This window comes from Lissotriton helveticus, chromosome 3_1, assembly GCF_964261635.1.
Source record: "Lissotriton helveticus chromosome 3_1, aLisHel1.1, whole genome shotgun sequence".
Taxonomy (NCBI): domain Eukaryota; kingdom Metazoa; phylum Chordata; class Amphibia; order Caudata; family Salamandridae; genus Lissotriton; species Lissotriton helveticus.
This window is the reverse complement of record NC_136061.1, coordinates 2,039,737,955-2,039,756,955: the sequence shown is the minus strand read 5'-3', so window position 1 is coordinate 2,039,756,955 and position 19,001 is coordinate 2,039,737,955. Positions and strand designations below refer to the sequence as shown.

Sequence of the window (19,001 nt, the reverse complement as noted above, 5' to 3'; positions counted from 1 at the left end):
TCACGTTTTACTTAATTTTCCATTCCTAAAAAGTGTTTGTTATTTCTTAAATTATATATTTCCGCATTTCATCTGTGCAGCATAGTACTGCTGTACAGTAAATGATTTGAACTGAGTCACATATAAAGGACTATGATTGAGAGTTCTGGAGATGAGGCTGAAGGCAGTGTGGGTTTCTCACAGTGGCTGTCAACAGATGTATGGTTTTCTCATCATTGGTCTCTCCGCAGAGCGCACAGAGCAGTGGTCACATAAGTCAGTTGCAACTCTGATTCGACTCATATGTAGGAGATAAACAGTGGTTAAAATACTGATAATGGCATAAGTAAATAAAAATGTAACGTGGGGGCATTTTAAATGTGTTGGGGGTAGGGATTGAAGAGAGTGAGGCGAGAAAAAGTACATACAAGGGAGAATGAAAAAACGCTAATGAAGTGGAAAGAGATGAATTGTAAGATATGAATACATTGGATTTTCAGATATACGTGTAGAGAAAAAGGGTGGACGTGTCTAGCCTAGACTGCAGAAAAAGGTGGTGTGAAGAGAAGAGTGATTGAGGCACTCTGAAGACAACTACGCCTTTCACAGATCAAAGTAATGTTTAATCCACAGTCTCGTAATTTCAGAATTGAAACATTTTCAAGACTATTTATAACAAAATCATTGTGGTAACTCATGTATCTTATAAAACTGAAATTCATTGAGAAAGCTAATAGTCCTGGCTTGTTTTAGGTACATCAGTAGTTGTGTTGTATATTTGGACGCAATAACAGAAAGCACGGGGAAACAGCAAAATATAAGTAGGGCAACACACTATGGGAAGCACACATTTTTATCTTACATGTTTAAGCCACACTATGAATTACATAGGCATGCACCTTTTAGAGAACCCGCAGATTTGTCATCCTAATTAAATCTCTGCTTGATCTTCATCTGTTTATTCATTTGCAGGCACCAAGACTCGACACTACACATGCACTAGTACCTATTTGAACAATTTAGTACCAGAAGATGGAAACACCAACACTCACAGCAGAATACAGGAGGTAGCTTTCTTTCCACTGACCCAGTAGTATGAGGAATGTCTTTTGTGCAATGTCTGTTTGATAAGCACACTAAGCAATTCAGCTAAAGATTTACCTTTAGTAAAAAATGAAAATGTAAAAAAAGCCATGATGCAACAGGTAGATCACACTTTGAAGCAATACCTCTGCTTGCTTTCAGTGTTGATTTATGTGATGCAGAAAAATATAGAAAATCTGGAGTCAATTTCGTAACCCTGTTTGAAGGAAACTGATCCATGTCAGCCAGCGGTTGGGGAAAGGCACCGTGAGACATACTTCTACTGTGCATGGATACAGAGGATAGATGCTTGGGGGACCATGCATCTTGGGGAACCAGATGCAGCACACAACACATACGTAGAAGTATACTAAACCTGCAGCTCCCTGACAAATGTTTGTACCCTTTTATTGCCTTACTCTGTGTTAGGTTCATCTGGATATCCCAAGAAGACATGAACACATGTTTTTGGGGTATGTGACAACATACCAAAATCCGCCGACTGCAGGACTTTTAGTTTTCCCCTCTTGGATATTACATCTGTCCTGTTGGACCTGGCCCTTTTTGGCAGGTTCACCTCGAAACTTTTTGCTTTTTCCCAGCCTGTTTCTGGAACCTGGCATTGGTGATTTTAGGCCTTTGCGCACTTTTTCACTGTGGTACCGTGTAAAGTGCATGAGCTCTCTGTGTATGTGGGGTGAGTGACCTGCCCTCCCATAGGAATGCATGGGGAATATGTGTGACCATGGTAGTTCCTGATGTGTGGGGAGTGCAGGGTCGAGTTTGGTATGTGCGAACTCGTGAGATTGAATGCTGCGTAATGATGTATGTGGCATGAATGTGTCTAGTGTGGAAGTGCCAGGTCTAGACATGGGCGGTGCGTGTGTAGTGAGTCTGCTGGCACGTGATTGGCTGGAGCCTGGCTCCAGGAGTGTGCCTGGGCCTGCTTGAGGATTAACTGTCTGGGTTGAGGGTGACAGGTGCTGGGGAGCAACATGAACAACAAACAAACTTAGAGGTCTAAATCAGAAACCTGATCTGAATATCTTTCAAAATACCTTCATGTCTAAAAAGTACATCAAGATAAAGAAGTGGCTAACAGTTATGAACAACAGACCAGATCGCCAAGAAAAGGGCCACCTGTAATTGCTAATCAAAACCCATTATGGATTCCCATCAATAACTTGTATGGATCAATGTTTTCATTTGGTAATCCTGCCAGGGTATTCTGTCTCTTGATCATTGAGACATACGTCATACCCCCATCTTTGGCATGGGGTAATGACCTACAATTACTAGATTAGACCAAATGATGATGATCTGATGGGAAAGTGCAGTGCAAAAAAATGAAGATGAATGTGATGGTTAAAACAGGATAGGGAGCTTTAACAAAAATTACTTTATTGGGCATAAGCCCCTTCCTTGTTAAAAACAAGAACAGTGCAACAGCATAAACGCAGTTTAAACAAATAGCTGCGAGAGGACCAACATGTTTCAGCCTATTATGGGAGGAAACCCAAGGCTTTCGTCAGGGTCTCTGTTCTCAAAGAATGCTACTGCCAAATTAGTGAGAAACGTGTGAAAAAATTATAATAAAAAAAAATTATAATAAAAAACACACAAGTGAATTAATAACAGTAAAGGATATATTTCTCCTACATCTGTTTCAATTCCTCCTTGGCACCTGGTGTGATCCAGTGTGCCCGGGGAAAGGACCTCACCTCTTCTTGGACCTGGCTCAGGTAAATGTGAGACCCCGCTCTGTCCGTCGTTGTCCCAAACGATGACTGAGTCAGGGGGAGCCCCAGGAGGTTGTCTAAGTCAGCCCTTGGTTGAATGACTGCATCTGCAACTAGAGTGGTGGGAGGAGATAGCACCTGGGAGTGAATAGGGCTGTGCCTGCCTGCCACAATGCTGGCTCCACCTCCTGCTGGACGGCTGTCGCCTCTGCCCCTCACATTGAAAGGAGTTCCCTATAACCAGTTGTAGCTGGTTCTCACACTGCCTGCACCCTGCTAGACAAAGGATTTTATGTTATAAAAAGGGGCTGTGTCCCCTTACAAAATGTTCTTGTTTCTGACTTGATTCCTGCCAGGGGCGTGCTGCTGCTTGGGCCCAGGGGAAGGCTTGCCTCCCTGGGCCCAGCCCCATGATACCTGATGGACCTGGAGGCCTGGAGGGTCTTTTCTTTCTGAGGGTCCTCTTCTGCTTCACTTTGCCCCCAGGCCCTTTTTCTTTGAACCCTGTGCAATTGCTTGGGACTGCTGGGACCCTCCTTGCTGGTGGGGTCCTTTCTGAGGGGCCTGGCGCTGTCTGAGCCCCCAGCGCCTTGAGAGCACTTTATTTTACTTACTGGGCAGAGCGCTGTCGTTTTCCCTTGGAGGGAAGCGCTCCTGCCCCCCCTTGAAGCTTATTTGCATATTTTCTTTGTGGACGGGTGCCACCCCGTTTATTTAATTATTTAGCGAGTGCCCACCTCGCTTCTATGTTTATTTTGGACTTCAAGGGTGCCCACCCATCGTTATTGCCTCCGTTAAAATTACCGCCGCAGCCCAGGGGAAAACGCCGGAAGGAGAGGTCCGGCCCGCTGCCTGGTTGTGGGCGGGGCCGGGAGGACGTTGTTTTCCACTTCCCCCTGCCTGGGGGAAGCCATGCTGTGCCCTTCCGGTCTCCCGTGAGGAGAGGGAGACCGAGATGCTGCAGCCGAGGGAGAAGTGAGGCCAGGAGCAAGCAAGTGAAGTCCACGGGGCTCCCGTGCTACGGTAGAGCCCCGCATGCTGCCAAGTCCCGCCTGCGGCCAGGGAGGAAGAGGAAGGATGCCGCGGACTGCACCCGGTGAGTGGGGGCCCCGGGGCTGTACTAGAGAGAGGGGGGGCGTCGGGGCACATTGCCGGTGCCCGCCCCCCCCTCCTTCCGCCGTGTGGCTAAGCCCACGAGGGCTTCAGGGCATTAAAGGCAGTTCTTGAGTCTGAAAGGCTCCAACCACGGGGGCATTATTGCTTCGAGCATGCGAGGCTCCGTTGGGGGCATATTGGCATATTTCGAGTCCCCCGAGTGGGACTCCAACATCTTGGGGGCATCATTGTTTGAACCCGAGAGGCTCCCGCCCGCATTTTATTGATATCGAGCCCATGAGGCTCAGCGGGGGCATTTTAGTGTTTCAGAGCCCACGAGAGGCTCCACAGGGGCATGCAGTGATCTCGAGTCCCCCGAGGGGGGGGCACAGTTATTTGCAAAACCAGTGTCTGGGGGCCAGTGTTCTGTCTTTTTATGGGCGCACAATTCGTTTAGGAGTTGGAATGCTCTTAGTGGCAGGTTTTAGTTCCAGAACCTGTGTAGCTCCAGCGTTTGGCGCAGAGTTGTTCTTGGGGCCCAGTTTCTGTTCCTGAGGGCCCATGTCGCATTTGAAGTCTACAGCTGCCCAGCAATTAGTGGGCAGCTGCCCCGTTAAGGCACCAAGGTAGAGAGAGTCCCTGTGTGGGACATAGATGGCACAGTGGTGCCAGACCTTCCACAGCTGCGCAGCACTGAGTGCCAGCTGCAACGTTTAGGCCCTTGGGATTGTTTTCAGCTGCCCAGCAATTAGTGGGCAGCTGTAACGTTTAGGTTTGCGCCGGTGGCGCACCCCTGACTGGCACTGCATTTGGCAGCGCGCCCTGACATTCTAGTCACAGGGCTCGTTAGTCCCTTTATTGTATAACCAGTTGGCCTGGGGGGCTGATAGGTGAATAGGGCTCAAGGCCCTAAAGTGATTTTGCGCAATGTGGTTACCTGCTATGTTGATGATGGTAATTGCCTAGTGTGAGTTTTGCACAATGTGATGTGGTGCTAGGAAATGTAATGCATTTAATATGATTACGCACCTTGATCTTACACCTCTGAATGTTTTTATGCATCATGTATCTTCCTTGTCCCTACACCTCTGAATGTTGTGATGCATCATGTGTAATGTGTCTTGCTTATACCCCTAAATGTATTTTATTCTTAGGTGGTTGTGTTTTGCCTAGTAGAGTTCATACTAGAGAGGTTATGTGTCCATGCGTGATCTAGGCCTATGGTTATTAGGATTGCGTAGTGTGTACCTACCTTAACCAGTAGTTACTGGTTGTGACCTATAATTGTTCTTGTGCTTCACTTATTCTAAGTTCTAAAAGTGCTATTTCTAAAAGTGTTGATTCTGACAGTGGCCCATGTGGCCCTGACCTGTACATAATCCCTTGTGAATATTGCCCGTGCCAGTTGGCACAATGTACATGTGTGATTACTATCTGATGTGTTTTGACAATACAAAAGTTATTTTTATATAACCTTGTGTGGAGTTCCTTTTGTGGTGTGCCTAGGATGTTGTTGCTGTTGTGTGCTGGCGCAAATGCTTTACACATTGCCTCTGAGTTTAGCCTTACTGCTCGTGCCAAGCTACCAAGGGGGTGAGCAGGGGTTATCTTGGCATGTGACTCCCTTGCCCTGACTAGAATGGTGGTTTCTGCCTGGCTTTGGCGTCAGCCTTAGCCTACCAGAAATAGCCAGTTCTAACATTGTTGGTCAGCGGTGCGGATTTGGACTTGTGTTTGCGCAGTGCCACAGCGAAAGCTGGCTACATTACAAAACTCTGCATTTTTTAGATAGTCACATGTTTGGGATTATTGTTTGTGATTTTGTTTTTCCTCAAGAGTGTCATTTTCAAATGGTGTTCCTGCGCTTTATGTTTAGTGGCAGATGAGAGAAAATGACAGGGCGGGACGCCAGTAGAGGGGGAGGTTCCCATAGATTAGGAATCCCTTGCTGGGTCCAGTGGCCAATCCGTGTTCCTGTCCTTGTGTGGGTAGATGGAAGAGAGGGAGTGTGGAGGAGGAATGGCTAGCTCGGGAGGGTGGTTATCCCCTGAGTGTAGTGTGTGTGTCTGGATTCCCCAGTATGGTAGGATCCAGTGGTGGCAGCTAAAATGTGTCCAGTGCATGAAGTCCCATTCCCAGTTCCCAGAGTATGGTGCCTGGTGCTCAGTAAGAGGGGTAGAGGTTGAGAGTCAGGGGCAGTGAGGAACTGTCTCACCAGTCTGGAGGGGGAGTGTGTGGATGAGTGGTGTGTTGAACTGGAGGAGTTGGTGTGAGGTTTTTTTTGTGTGATAAAAGGAGCTTGCACTGGAGGTGTACCTCTGGTGGTGTACAGGAGGTCCCGCAGAGGCACTGGACAAGAAGGTGGATGTCTGGCGGTGTGCTAGATGTCTTGCAGAGACATTAGGGAGTGATTCTAAAAGTAGTGGCTTGTGTATCTGATGATCCTGTGTAGGTGAAGAGGTTCATGTGTAGCTCAGCTAGGTCCCAGTAGGATGGTAGGGGTGTAGGGGCTCACGTCCTGTCTCAGTGGAGGCGGAGTGAGTGTGGGACGATGTGTCCCACGTTGGCCCGAAACCCTGCCTCAGGGCCTGGAGGGTTCCTTAAGGGAGCGCCAGGTCAGGGGCCTGGGCTGTACTTACAAGTCATTTGAAGAGGATCTTCCTGTGTCTAGAGGACGGGGAGTGTCTGTAACCAGAACTCCGGTGGTCCTGGTGTTGAGAAGTACCGCTCCTAAGTGGAGGGTGCAGAAGTCCTGGTTCGCTGGGCATTTGACCATCTAGAGTGCTTGACCATTTGTGGGGCCTCTGGAGGTCGTTCCCCGAGGTTCAGCCTGACCTGGAGGGAAGGGCATCTGTAATCAGTGTCCTGACCGGTTTTGGCTTCCAGGGGTACCGCTCCAAGGTGGGAGGGTGCAGAACTCTGGAAGGGGGCGCAGAGGGACGGTGTCCTTACCTCTGACCCCGATGCAACCTGAGGGTTTAGATCCTAGGTTGGGAGATTAGGAAACTTCCAGGTCAAGAAGGAATCTCTGCCAAAGTAGATCAGCTGAAGAGACTGAGGGGGCTGCCCTTGCTGTGTGTTCTGGGGCCCACCTGCAGTTTGTTGTTTCCACTAAGGTAGAGGTAAGGGGACTTTGCTGTGTGCTGAGTCCCCCCACCTGCTTGAAGAGGGACTGTGCTGTGTGCTTTGTACCTCAGAAGTGAAATAGTTTCCAGATCCCAGGTGGTAGACCAGTTGATGGAGAGAGGTCCTGAACTGGTAGGAGAGTTGTGTTCTGGTGGGTGATTCCCTGGGAGGGTGCGGAACCCCAGAAGTAAAGGTAGGGTGGGGCATTCTTGCCCGTGACCTCTGGTCAGCCTGAGGGTATGGTCCCTAGGTTGAAGGATCAGTGGTAGTTGTAGCTACACTGAGAGGGAGAGTGGAGAATGGCTATTGTGTGCCAGGGGTTACTGCCCCCCACTCTGTGGATTGTTCAGGACCTGTGAAATTTGGATGGCCTAGGGCCTGGTCCTGGCCGTTGATGACTAGAGAGTACCAGTGGGGTATCCTAGTTGTGCCAGAGAGCTCTTGTTGAGAGAAATACATGTGGGTTCAGAGTGGCGAAAAACCTGAGGGTGTCCCTGCCGTGCGGGCCCATGTCCGTGTTTTGTCGCCCAAAGCAGGGAAGCCCATCAGTGGAGTGATTGGTCTACCCTGCGTTTTGGCTGGAAGGGGGTTGTGTTGGACCTGGCCCTTTTTGGCAGGTTCACCCCGAAACTTTTTGCTTTTTCCTAGCCTGTTTCTGGAACCTGGTGTTGGTGATTTTAGGCCTTTGCGCACTTTTTAACTGTGGTACCATGTAAAGTGCGTGAGCTCTCTGTGTATGTGGGGTGAGTGACCTGCCCTCCCATAGGAATGCATGGGGAATATGTGTGACCATGGTAGTTCCTGATGTGTGGGGAGTGCAGGGTCGAGTTTGGTATGTGCGAACTCGTGAGATTGAATGCTGCGCAATGATGTATGTGGCATGAATGTGTCTAGTGTGGAAGTGCCAGGTCTAGACATGGGCGGTGCGTGTGTAGTGAGTCTGCTGGCACGTGATTGGCTGGAGCCTGGCTCCAGGAGTGTGCCTGGGCCTGCTTGTGGATTAACTGTCTGGGTTGAGGGTGACAGGGGCTGGGGAGCCCCAGGAGGTTGTCTGAGTCAGCCCTTGGTTGAATGACTGCATCTGCAACTAGAGTGGTGGGAGGAGATAGCACCTGGGAGTGAATAGGGCTGTGCCTGCCTGCCACAATGCTGGCTCCACCTCCTGCTGGACGGCTGTCGCCTCTGCCCCTCACACTGAAAGGAGTTCCCTATAACCAGTGTAGCTGGTTCTCACACTGCCTGCACCCTGCTAGACAAAGGATTTAATGGTATAAAAAGGGGCTGTGTCCCCTTACAAAATGTTCTTGTTTCTGACTTGAATCCTGCCAGGGGCATGCTGCTGCTTGGGCCTAGGGGAAGGTTTGCCTCCCTGGGCCCTGCCCAGCCCCTGGATACCTGATGGACCTGGAGGCCTGGAGGGTCTTTTCTTTCTGAGGGTCCTCTTCTGCTTCACTTTGCCCCCAGGACCTTTTTCTTTGAACCCTGTGCAATTGCTTGGGACTTCTGGGATCCTCCTTGCTGGTGGGGTCCTTTCTGAGGGGCCTGGCGCTGTCTGAGCCCCCAGCGCCTTGAGAGCGCTTTATTTTACTTACTAGGCAGAGCGCTGTCTTTTTCCCTTGGAGGGAAGCGCTCCTGCCCCCCTTAATGCTTATTTGCATATTTTTTTTGTGGACGGGTGCCACCCCGTTTATTTAATTATTTAGCGAGTGCCCACCTCGCTTCTATGTTTATTTTGGACTTCGAGGGTGCCCACCCCTCGTTATTGCCTCCGTTAAAATCACCGCCGCAGCCCGGGGGAAAACGCCGGAAGAAGAGGTCCGGCCCGCCGCCTGGTTGTGGGCGGGGCCGGGAGGACTTTGTTTTCCACTTCCCCCTGCCTGGGGGAAGCCATGCTGTGCCCTTCCGGTCTCCTGTGAGGAGAGGGAGACCGGAGATGCTGCGGCCGAGGGAGAAGTGAGGCCAGGAGCAAGCAGGTGAAGTCCACGGGGCTCCCGTGCTACGGTAGAACCCCGCCTGCTGCCAAGTCCCGCCTGCAGTCAGGGAGGAAGAGGAAGGATGCCGCTGACTGCACCCGGTGAGTGGGGGCCCCGGGGCTGTACTAGAGAGAGGGGGGCGTCGGGGCACATTGCCGGTGCCCGCCCCCCCCTCCTTCCGCCGTGTGGCTAAGCCCACGAGGGCTTCAGGGCATTAAATGCAGTTCTTGAGCCTGAAAGGCTCCAACCACGGGGGCATTATTGCTTCGAGCCTGCGAGGCTCCGTTGGGGGCATATTGGCATATTTCGAGTCCCCCGAGTGGGACTCCAACATCTTGGGGGCATCATTGTTTGAGCCCGAGAGGCTCCCGCCCGCATTTTATTGATACCGAGCCCATGAGGCTCAGCGGGGGCATTTTAGTGTTTCAGGGCCCACGAGAGGCTCCACGAGGGCATCCAGTGATCTCGAGTCCCCCGAGGGGGGGGGCACAGTTATTTGCGACACCAGTGTCTGGGGGCCAGTGCTCTGTCTTTTTATGGGCGCACAATTCGTTTAGGAGTTGGAATGCTCTTAGTGGCAGGCTTTAGTTCCAGAACCTGTGTAGCTCCAGCGTTTGGCGCAGAGTTGTTCTTGGGGCCCAGTTTCTGTTCCTGAGGGCCCATGTCGCATTTGAAGACTACAGCTGCCCAGCAATTAGTGGGCAGCTGCCCCGTTTAGGCACCAAGGTAGAGAGAGTCCCTGTGTGGGACATAGATGGCACAGTGGTGCCAGGCCTTTCACAGCTGCGCAGCACTTAGTGCCAGCTGCAACGTTTAGGCCCTTGGGATTGTTCTCAGCTGCCCAGCAATTAGTGGGCAGCTGCAACGTTTAGGTTTGCGCCGGTGGCGCACCCCTGACTGGCGCTGCGTTTGGCAGCGCGCCCTGACATTCTGGACACAGGGCTCGTTAGTCCCTTTATTGTATGACCAGTTGGCCTGGGGGGCTGATAGGTGAATAGGGCGCAAGGCCCTAAAGTGATTTTGCGCAATGTGGTTACCTGCTATGTTGATGATGGTAATTGCCTAATGTGAGTTTTGCGCAATGTGATGTGGTGCTAGGAAATGTAATGCATTTAATATGATTAGGCACCTTGATCTTACACCTCTGAATGTTTTTATGCATCATGTATCTTCCTTGTTCCTACACCTCTGAATGTTGTGATGCATCATGTGTAATGTGTTCTTGCTTATACCCCTAAATGTATTTTATTCTTAGGTGGTTGTGTTTTGCCTAGTAGAGTTCATACTAGAGAGGTTATGTGTCCATGCGTGATCTAGGCCTATGGTTATTAGGATTGCGTAGTGTGTACCTACCTTTACCAGTAGTTACTGGTTGTGACCTATAATTGTTCTTGTGCTTCACTTATTCTAAGTTCTAAAAGTGCTATTTCTAAAAGTGTTGATTCTGACGGTGGTCCTGTACATAATCCCTGGTAAATATTGCCCGTGCCAGTTGGCACAATGTACATGTGTGATTACTATCTGATGTGTTTTGACAATACAAAAGTTATTTTTATATAACCTTGTGTGGAGTTCCTTTTGTGGTGTGCCTAGGATGTTGTTGCTGTTGTGTGCTGGCGCAAATGCTTTACACATTGCCTCCGAGTTTAGCCTTACTGCTCGTGCCAAGCTACCAAGGGGGTGCGCAGGGGTTATCTTGGCGTGTGACTCCCTAGCCCTGACTAGAATGATGGTTTCTGCCTGGCTTTGGCATCAGCCTTAGCCTACCAGAAATAGCCAGTTCTAACATGTCCAAAGAAAAACAAGTATCCAAACCAATACTGGTTCACCAAGCAGTCTTTGTTGTCTTTTTTTCTGAGTGGTCACTGAAAGCCTAATCCGCATCCAATAATCTTGATGAATGTTTATGCTCCCAAAAAAAGTGTGTGTGTGAAAATAGGGGCAGAAACACTTGGGTACTGTAAAATATTTTATATTAACAAATAAAAATCCACAGCAAAATCTACAAGGCTATTGCAAGTTGTTCTTGCAAGGCTTGAGAAAGGGGCTTCTTTAAAAAAAAAATGTACACATGCAGTCAATAATTTCAGCAAGTGCTTGCACTGGTCTCATCATGAGCCCCTCTCAGATGCCCCTGAAGTCACCTGCCACCATTCACAAAGTTAACTGCCCCAAAATGATAGCTTCTACTTTGCGAATTCAGTACCCCAATGGTAATTGGTGTGCTTAAAGGTTTGTGACTGCAAAAGGACTCTCAAACTATTCGTACATGGCATTATGAAACTTAAAGAGAATGGGGACATACGTTTCCTCCTCTTTGCCAATCGGAAGGTTTATAAAGGCCTTTTATTATGTGTGCACGTTTCTCTGAGTAAAAAAATACTTTTAATACACTGCGAGTCCTGAATTTACAAATACAAATACTTTTTTGCCCCCATTACGATATCAGTCGGACACGTTGCGTGATGGAGACCGCCCCAGATGTAGTCAACTGCACTATTCACCATATTACAAACATACCTTTCCAATTGCCGATTGCGCGGTGGCCCTGAGTTTTCAGCAGCGCAAGGCCTAATTGGAAAAAACATGGTGTATGGATGTTTGGAAGTAACCACATGTGCCCCCCTGGCCACAGTCCAATCATCCACGGAAGACAGGGGCGCTGCTTGGGGCCCCCAAAGTCTGCCTTGAAACGGCAGAGGGACCACCATGTAAAGGCTGAGGTAAAGGCAGATCCGAATACCTACAACAGTGCCTCAGAAAAAAACGCCCCCATTTTAGGGATTATACTCCGAATACCTGAGCATGTCGGGGGTGGGCCGCCCAACTCGCTCCAACCACCAAAATTGTAATCTAGTGGTCGGGCTGATACACGGGATGTCAGGCTGACCACCACCAGCGGCGTGCCGGTGACAATACGCCTATCAGTATGAGGCCCTTTGAGGTTTTGAATTACAGGCTCTGTAAACATAAAATTAGTTTGTTTGTCAGCCCAGCCTTACTGCATGGCAAATTTAGTAATGTTCAGTAGTTTTGTATTCCCAGCTATCGAAGAATGATTGGAAATGCTTATTTCAGTTTGCTACTGTTTCAAGGAGCTCGAACAAATATATGAAAGATATCGCCATAAAAATCACATTTGTCATGCAAGTGATAATTACATTTTAACTAGGCCTGGGTGGCAAAATCTGTTCCGTTCGCGGAATTTGCGGAATTTGGGTAATTTTGCGTTCCGCGGAGAACACGAAATTGCCCAAAATTCTGCGTTCCCCGACTTCGTGACATTTTTTGCTTGTTTGCGTTCTCAAATGCGTGTTCGCGAGATATTTTCCCCTCGAGCAAGCAAACAGTGATTGCGTACAGTAAAAAAGCATCACGAACAAGCAATTCCCCGCGTTCGCGGAATTTCTGCGTGTTCGCGGAGATTTTTTACCGTTTTGTGGAGATTTGCGTAACGCGATTACGCAAATTCCGCCCATGCCTAATTTTAACTAATGTTCATTCGTATACAAAGGTATGACGTCATTTGTATTTTATAAAGAATTTTCATGACATTATCAATAGAGATTTCAGAGGAACATACTTCTTCTTGATTTACTGGATCATCGCTTTCCAAATCTTTCTCTAAATCGTGGTCACCATCTTCTATGGAAAGATCTGGCAAAGAGAAAGAAAGAATACAATGGAAATTACTTCATTCAATTGAAGTTTGACAGAGAATACACTTTCTAGGTGAAATATAAAATCCAGCTCAAACTTTATTTTTTAGAATACTGTAGTTCATTCATGCATGAAATGTACACAACAGGACGCTTGAGATTTAAACAGCTTCTTTAACTGATCAGTGTTGCACTTGGTCATCACTGCAGGGTCACCCTCAAACGTGTGCCTTCTCACCTCTTGTTTTCCTGAATTCATTTTTGGTGGCCTTAGGACTCTCTGCAATTGAGCAATTTACCACTGCTAACCAGTGCTAGAGTGCCCATGCTTGTTCTCTAAAACATGGTAAAATTGGCTTACACCTGATTGGTATTTCTAAATTACGTATAATTCCCTAGTAATGTGGTATACTGTTTATCTTGACCCAGTCAACTACATGCTACTAGTAGGCCTGCAGCACTTATTGTGCTACGCACTTAAGTATCCCCTCAAAATATGTCCCAGGCCTGCCATTGCAGCCTGTGAGCAGTTTTACTCTGCCAATTTGGCAAATAAACCCCTTGCCTGACCTAAAACTCACTTTTTAACAGATATAAATGACCCTTACATTGGCCATCTGCATCCTATAGGGCAAGGCGCATTGTATTTTAAAAAGTGGCCATGTACATTTAATTTTTACATGGCCTGGTAATGAAATAGCAAAACCAAAGGGGATGATGGGCGGAGTGTTGAACATTGCTATCGGTTGTTGGGACCGCCCGCTATAAGGGCGGGTGTCCCGTGGGGGGTATTAGGATGTGCCCGCCACTGTGGCGGGCGCATCCTGCATTTTTAGCATAGTGGCAGGCGGTGCTCGCAGCACCGCCCGCCACAATGCTAAAAATGCACGTATGCATTTGCATAAACAAAGCGGCAGGCACCGTGCGGTGCCTGACGCATTGTTTTTGCAAAAGTAGGGGGGTACCACAGGTGCCCCCAGTGTGCACCCCCAACCTCTCCTTCACTCTGGGGGACCGCAGGGTGCCCCAAAGTTAAGACTGCATGCCTCAATGCTGCCACGGAAAGGCATCTAAAAAAGCCCATGCTAATATGGCTGGCGGTGTCTATTAGACACCGCCACCATATTAGACCTTTTCCGCCCCATGGCGGACGGTCTTTCCGTCTGACGCGGTATCCCCGCCATACTAATATGGCGGGGGTTATTAAGGTGAGGATGGTGGGCCGATTGCCCCTGGTGGGCCGGCGGTGGCTACCGCCAGCCTGGCGGGGGCAATCTGCCCCCATCCTAATTGGCCCCTTAGGGCGAACATAGCAAAACCAAAGGGGATGATGGACGGAGTGTTGAACATTGCAAGCACTCATCCCCAGTCAACTGATCTGGGTTTAATCCATCATCATTCTTTAGCTCACTCCACCACCCCAGTTCAGACATGGCCATATGCAAATCAGTCTGACCCTGTGCCTCATGGGAACAGTCCAGCCCGAACTTTGTTTGGCTTTCTCTGCTATACGCTCGACAGACCTAATAAGAAAGGCGGTGGGCTAGCAGTTATTTATCATGATTCCTTCAAGCCCTCATTCACCAAGGCTTCTAATCAGACATGTGAGGCATTGTTAGTTAAAATCCAAATATTTGACCACGACACCTTCAATACCATCCTCCTATATCGACCCCAGGGTCCTAGGGGTGCGTTTTTAGATTCTATTGGAACTCTTTTAGAGGAAGGGTTGTGTAATAAATCAGGAATGCAGGACCCTCGTCCAAAGTCCTGTTCAAAACAATCTGCACCCTTACGACCCCATCCTAGCCCTAAGATTGCGAGCAACTTGGATTTATGTGAGACGCTTGCTGCTTTCTTTTTACAAAAGGTTGAGAATATATTTTCCTTCTTTACTCTCACCCCTATGGTCGCTGATGAGGACAAGGTATTTGGGCTTTATGGGAACAGCAGGCCTACTCCTGTACTAGATAATTTTACACCATTGGATGCACAGGGAGTTATTAAATTACTAACTGAAATTCGGTCAGATTCTCCCCTGGACCCCTGTCCAGTCGCCATATTGCAACTAGTTCCAGAAATTATTGGGGAAGTTCTTACCCCTTTGTTCAGTTCTATTTTCAAAACTGGTCACTTTCCGGGACCATGGAAAATAGCATTGATTCTTCCCCTTCTGAAGAAATCTAATTTGGACCCAAAGGACAAGAGCAATTACAGACCCTTCTCACGTCTTCCTCTCCCTGGAAAGATGATTGAGAAAGCTATGAATGGTCAAATCAATTCATTCCTCCAGACCAACGCTCTACTAGATTCCACACAGTTTGATTTCCGAGCCGAACACAGTACCGAACTGGTGCTGATCAAGTCCACGGAGGAGGAGATCAGAGAGGCTTTGGACCAGGGGGGTGCTGCTATTCTCATTATGCTGGAGCTTTCGGCCGCATTCGATACGGTCCATCATGAAGTTCTGATGGACCGTTTATCTGCGGCCGGGGTCCATGGCAAGGCGTGGAACCTCCTCATATCCTTCTTGACCAGTAGGACACAAATGGTGGATCTTGGCAATGATAGATCTAGGCTCTTCTCCCTCCCTTGTGGCATGCCGCAAGGGTCTTCGCTTAGTCCGACACTGTTTAATGTCTATGTGGCACCACTTGTAGCTCTGATTAGATCGTTTGGGTTCCAGCTGCCCTCTTATGCGGACGACACACAAATTGTGTTGTCCGTTCAGAAGGGGTCAGAGGCCAAGACTGGCTCAAAATGCCACGACTGTATGCAGGCGATTGCAGCCTGGATGGCATCTAATTGGCTCAAACTCAATGCAGGTAAAACTGAGGTGATTGTGTTCGGGAACATCTCTAACCTCTGGACCCCGGATTGGTGGCTAATTGCAATGGGCACAACTCCAGCCCCTGTGACCGGGGCAACGAATTTGGGAGTGATTTTGGATTCTAAACTCTCTTTTAGTGAACATATTAGTAGGGTCGTTACATCTTGCTTTTTCATTCTTAGAACCCTGAGGAAAATTAAGTTCCTTCTTCCTTAAGACAGCCTGAAGATAGCAGTCACAGTGCTCATTCTGTCATGACTGGATTTACTGCAATAGTCTCTATGTAAACATCCAGAAGAGACATTTGGCCAGACTCCAGATCGTATAGAATGTGGCAGCCAGGTTGCTAACAGGGACACCCAGGTTTGTCTCGGTGAAGCCGGGTTTTAAAACTCTTCATTGGCTCCCGGTCAAGCAAAGGGCCTTTTGCATAGTTTTCAAGGCTCTCAATGGCATAGGCCCGGACTTTTTGAAACAAAAAATTCAGTGGTATGTTCCTGGAAGAGCTTTGCGCTCCCCGCTATAATAAGGCCAGCTGGGGTGGTAGGAGTTTTCTTCACGGTGCCACTAAAGCATGGAATAGCCTACCTTTCCATCTTAGAAACTCATCAGTGCTTTTATCTTTCCGGAAAGAACTTAAAACATGGCTATTCACATAAACATTTATCCTATCATATGGCCACAGTTTCTCCTAGGTAGGTAGCGTATAGCGCCAGGACCCATGAGGGTAACAGAGCGCTCTAAAAATCTCATTAACATAACATAACATAATACCTTGGAATTTCCATTATGGTCACACCCTCCAGGAGTAAGCACAGCGGAGATGTCAGCATGTATCCCTGTACTCGCCAAGGGAGTGACCAAGTCTTCCCACAGTAAAAACAACAGTTTCACATTTTTACTGCTAGAACATGTAAAATGCATGTTCTGTCCATGGAATACGCTGCACCCTGCCTTTGGGCTCTGTAGACCTGCCAAAGGAGTGACATTCACATATTACAGAGGGAGATTTGGCTTTAGCATTGGTGTATATGGCAATGCCTGACTGGCAGTTTAAAACTGCTCTTTCAGTCTACAGTGTTGGACTGGGAAACTTATTTTACTGGTGTCAGACCCAGGGTGGCACAACCGGTGCTGCAATCCCTGGGACGATCCTCTAAGTTGAATGCTGCACCTACCCTCCATACCATATACTAGGGACTTGCATATAAGTTAGGCTCTGCCAATTGGGTATTGCCAATGTCACATACATATTCTGGGATCAGGGCACTAGCACTGAGGTGTAATTGGAAGGCCTTACTGCAGTCTCAGAGTCTACAAACTCGCAACATCAGACCAAAAACGTGGGGGTGAGCATACAAAGAGGCATTTCCTTCTAGTGGTCATGCACACAGAGGCATTCAGAACCTTTCCAAAATTAAATTAAAACTTCCGGAGTGTGAAAAAGTAAATACTAGCTGAAGCATGTTGTTACCAATACATACAATCTCATTCTGAACAAGCATTTTCTGAAAGTTATTTAAATAAGAGCTAAGATGCAGCAGCACTCTGCTTAACATTCTTGTCAAACATTCAGACACAATGCATAGCATCTTCTGTACAAAAAGGATGCAAGTTAAGAAAAAAAGTAATATGATGCTGCCAGCATTGACCATGTCATAGCTCTTTTATTTTCTTAAGTTTTAGTCATTTTGCACAGCGGCTGTGCTGTTTTGCAACATGGAAAAAACACAGTAACACAGGCAATAGATTTCGCATAAGCGATACCAATGGCATTGCCAATGTTTGTTGGTTTTAGTTTTAGCAACTAGCAAACACAGAAGAGTTTATCTTTGTACCGCTATTGATTTCATGTGTTGTTATTCCCCAAGTCAGTGGTATTCGTTTTACTGACTTTGAAGGAGAAAAGGCTGAGCAAGTTCCTGTACTACTATTAACAACACTTTGCTGCAATGCTTTAACAAACAAGTTCTGTCATTATAATAATCAATGGACCTACTCTTTTTTACGCCAGTAGAGGGAGGGCGTTCGAAGGATGAAAGACAGAGTCAGTCCATATTTGATCCTTTGAAAGACAGACCACATTTTATCTGCAACTGGTGGATTAACGCTATGAGCTATTGTATCCAAAACAGGCCCTACTAACATTTGGAATCAGGATAACATATATAATCAAATATTAACAGTGTGTAAACCATCCCTGTGATGCACACATAAAACATAGAGCAAGTCTTCACCAAAGGATGTTTTTAAGCACTACGTTATGTTATATGTTATGTTATACAGGGTTTTATATCGCGCTCAAATACTCTAGAGAGTCCTGGCACGTGCAATACAGTGAGAGAGTGGGCAGAAAAACTTACTTAACCATTTTGAAGAGATACGTTTTTAGAGTTTTTTTAAACAGCCCGAAGTCCTGAGTAATCTGTAGCTTCACAGGGAGAGCGTTCCAGGCAGCAGCTGCTTTCACAGAGATGGACTGGCCACCTAAGTTCGTCCTGTGAAACCGTGGAATGACCAGCCGACACTGAGTAGCAGATCGCGTATACCAGACAAAACGTCTCCTCAGATGCACTGACCCATGACCATGAATGGCCCTGTGAGATAGAATGAGAGCCTTAAATTGCACCCGCTGGGCCACTGGTAGCCAATGCAGATCACGCAAATGTTGCTGGACTCTAGATCTCCGCGAGATGTTAAACAGGAGTCTAGCCACAGTGTTCTGTATGATCTGGAGTTTCCTAACCAGATAGGCCGGAATGCCAATGAACAGAGCATTGGCATAATCGAGGCGGGAAAGGATAAGGGCACGCGCTACCATTTCTTTAGCTTCTCTCGGAAGCAGAGGAAAGAATCTTCGAAGGGCCTTGAGGGTACCAAAGCAAACTCCTGTGAGTTTTTTAATATGCACTCCAAACCGTAAATATTCCCCAAACCAGACCCCACGTTTTTTGCTGGATCCCCCACAAAGCCAGGACAAGGTACATTGAGAGGCCACAGTGATTCTCTGAAAGCGGGGGGAACTGACCATATAGGAGTACCTCCGATTTTTCCTCGTTGCACTTACGTTGTGCATGTGCTGACGAAATACCACCTTCTCACACACTTTTGCCATAATTGGCTGGATCCGAGGGGTCGAACCCCGATTTTTTAATAAGGGGTAAAAGTTTGGCCTGCTTCCACTACATAGGAACAATGGCCGTCTGAAGGGAGAGATTAATGATCTCAGTTACCTCTGAGCTAACCACCTCTGCTACCCCCGCCAAGACGCGAGCCGGGCATGGATCGGTGGGTAAGCCAGATTTCAACGATTTCAAAATAGCTAGAATATCCGGCTCAGCCACCGATGAAAACTACTGAATGCTAACAGATGGAACATTGACACACATCTTAATGGTGCTCTCATCAGCAACGGAGGGATATCAGATTGAGAGGACGTATCAGAATTCTCGCTCGTGAGCATTGGGTTCATACACAGATATCAGTAATGGATGCATTAATCAACTGATCCCCGACA

General features: G+C 47.8%; 1 protein-coding gene across 2 annotated transcripts in view; it reads right to left on the bottom strand.

Annotated features, from left to right (window-relative positions):
• Window positions 1–19,001, bottom strand: part of AGBL1 (AGBL carboxypeptidase 1) — a 4,192,795-nt gene that overhangs the window by 3,098,296 nt on the left and 1,075,498 nt on the right. For both annotated transcript variants that reach the window (XM_078683166.1, XM_078683165.1), the window contains exon 9: window positions 12,579–12,652. In XM_078683166.1, coding sequence (XP_078539292.1) covers window positions 12,579–12,652 — 74 coding nt within the window. The remainder of the gene's footprint in view (window positions 1–12,578; window positions 12,653–19,001) is intronic.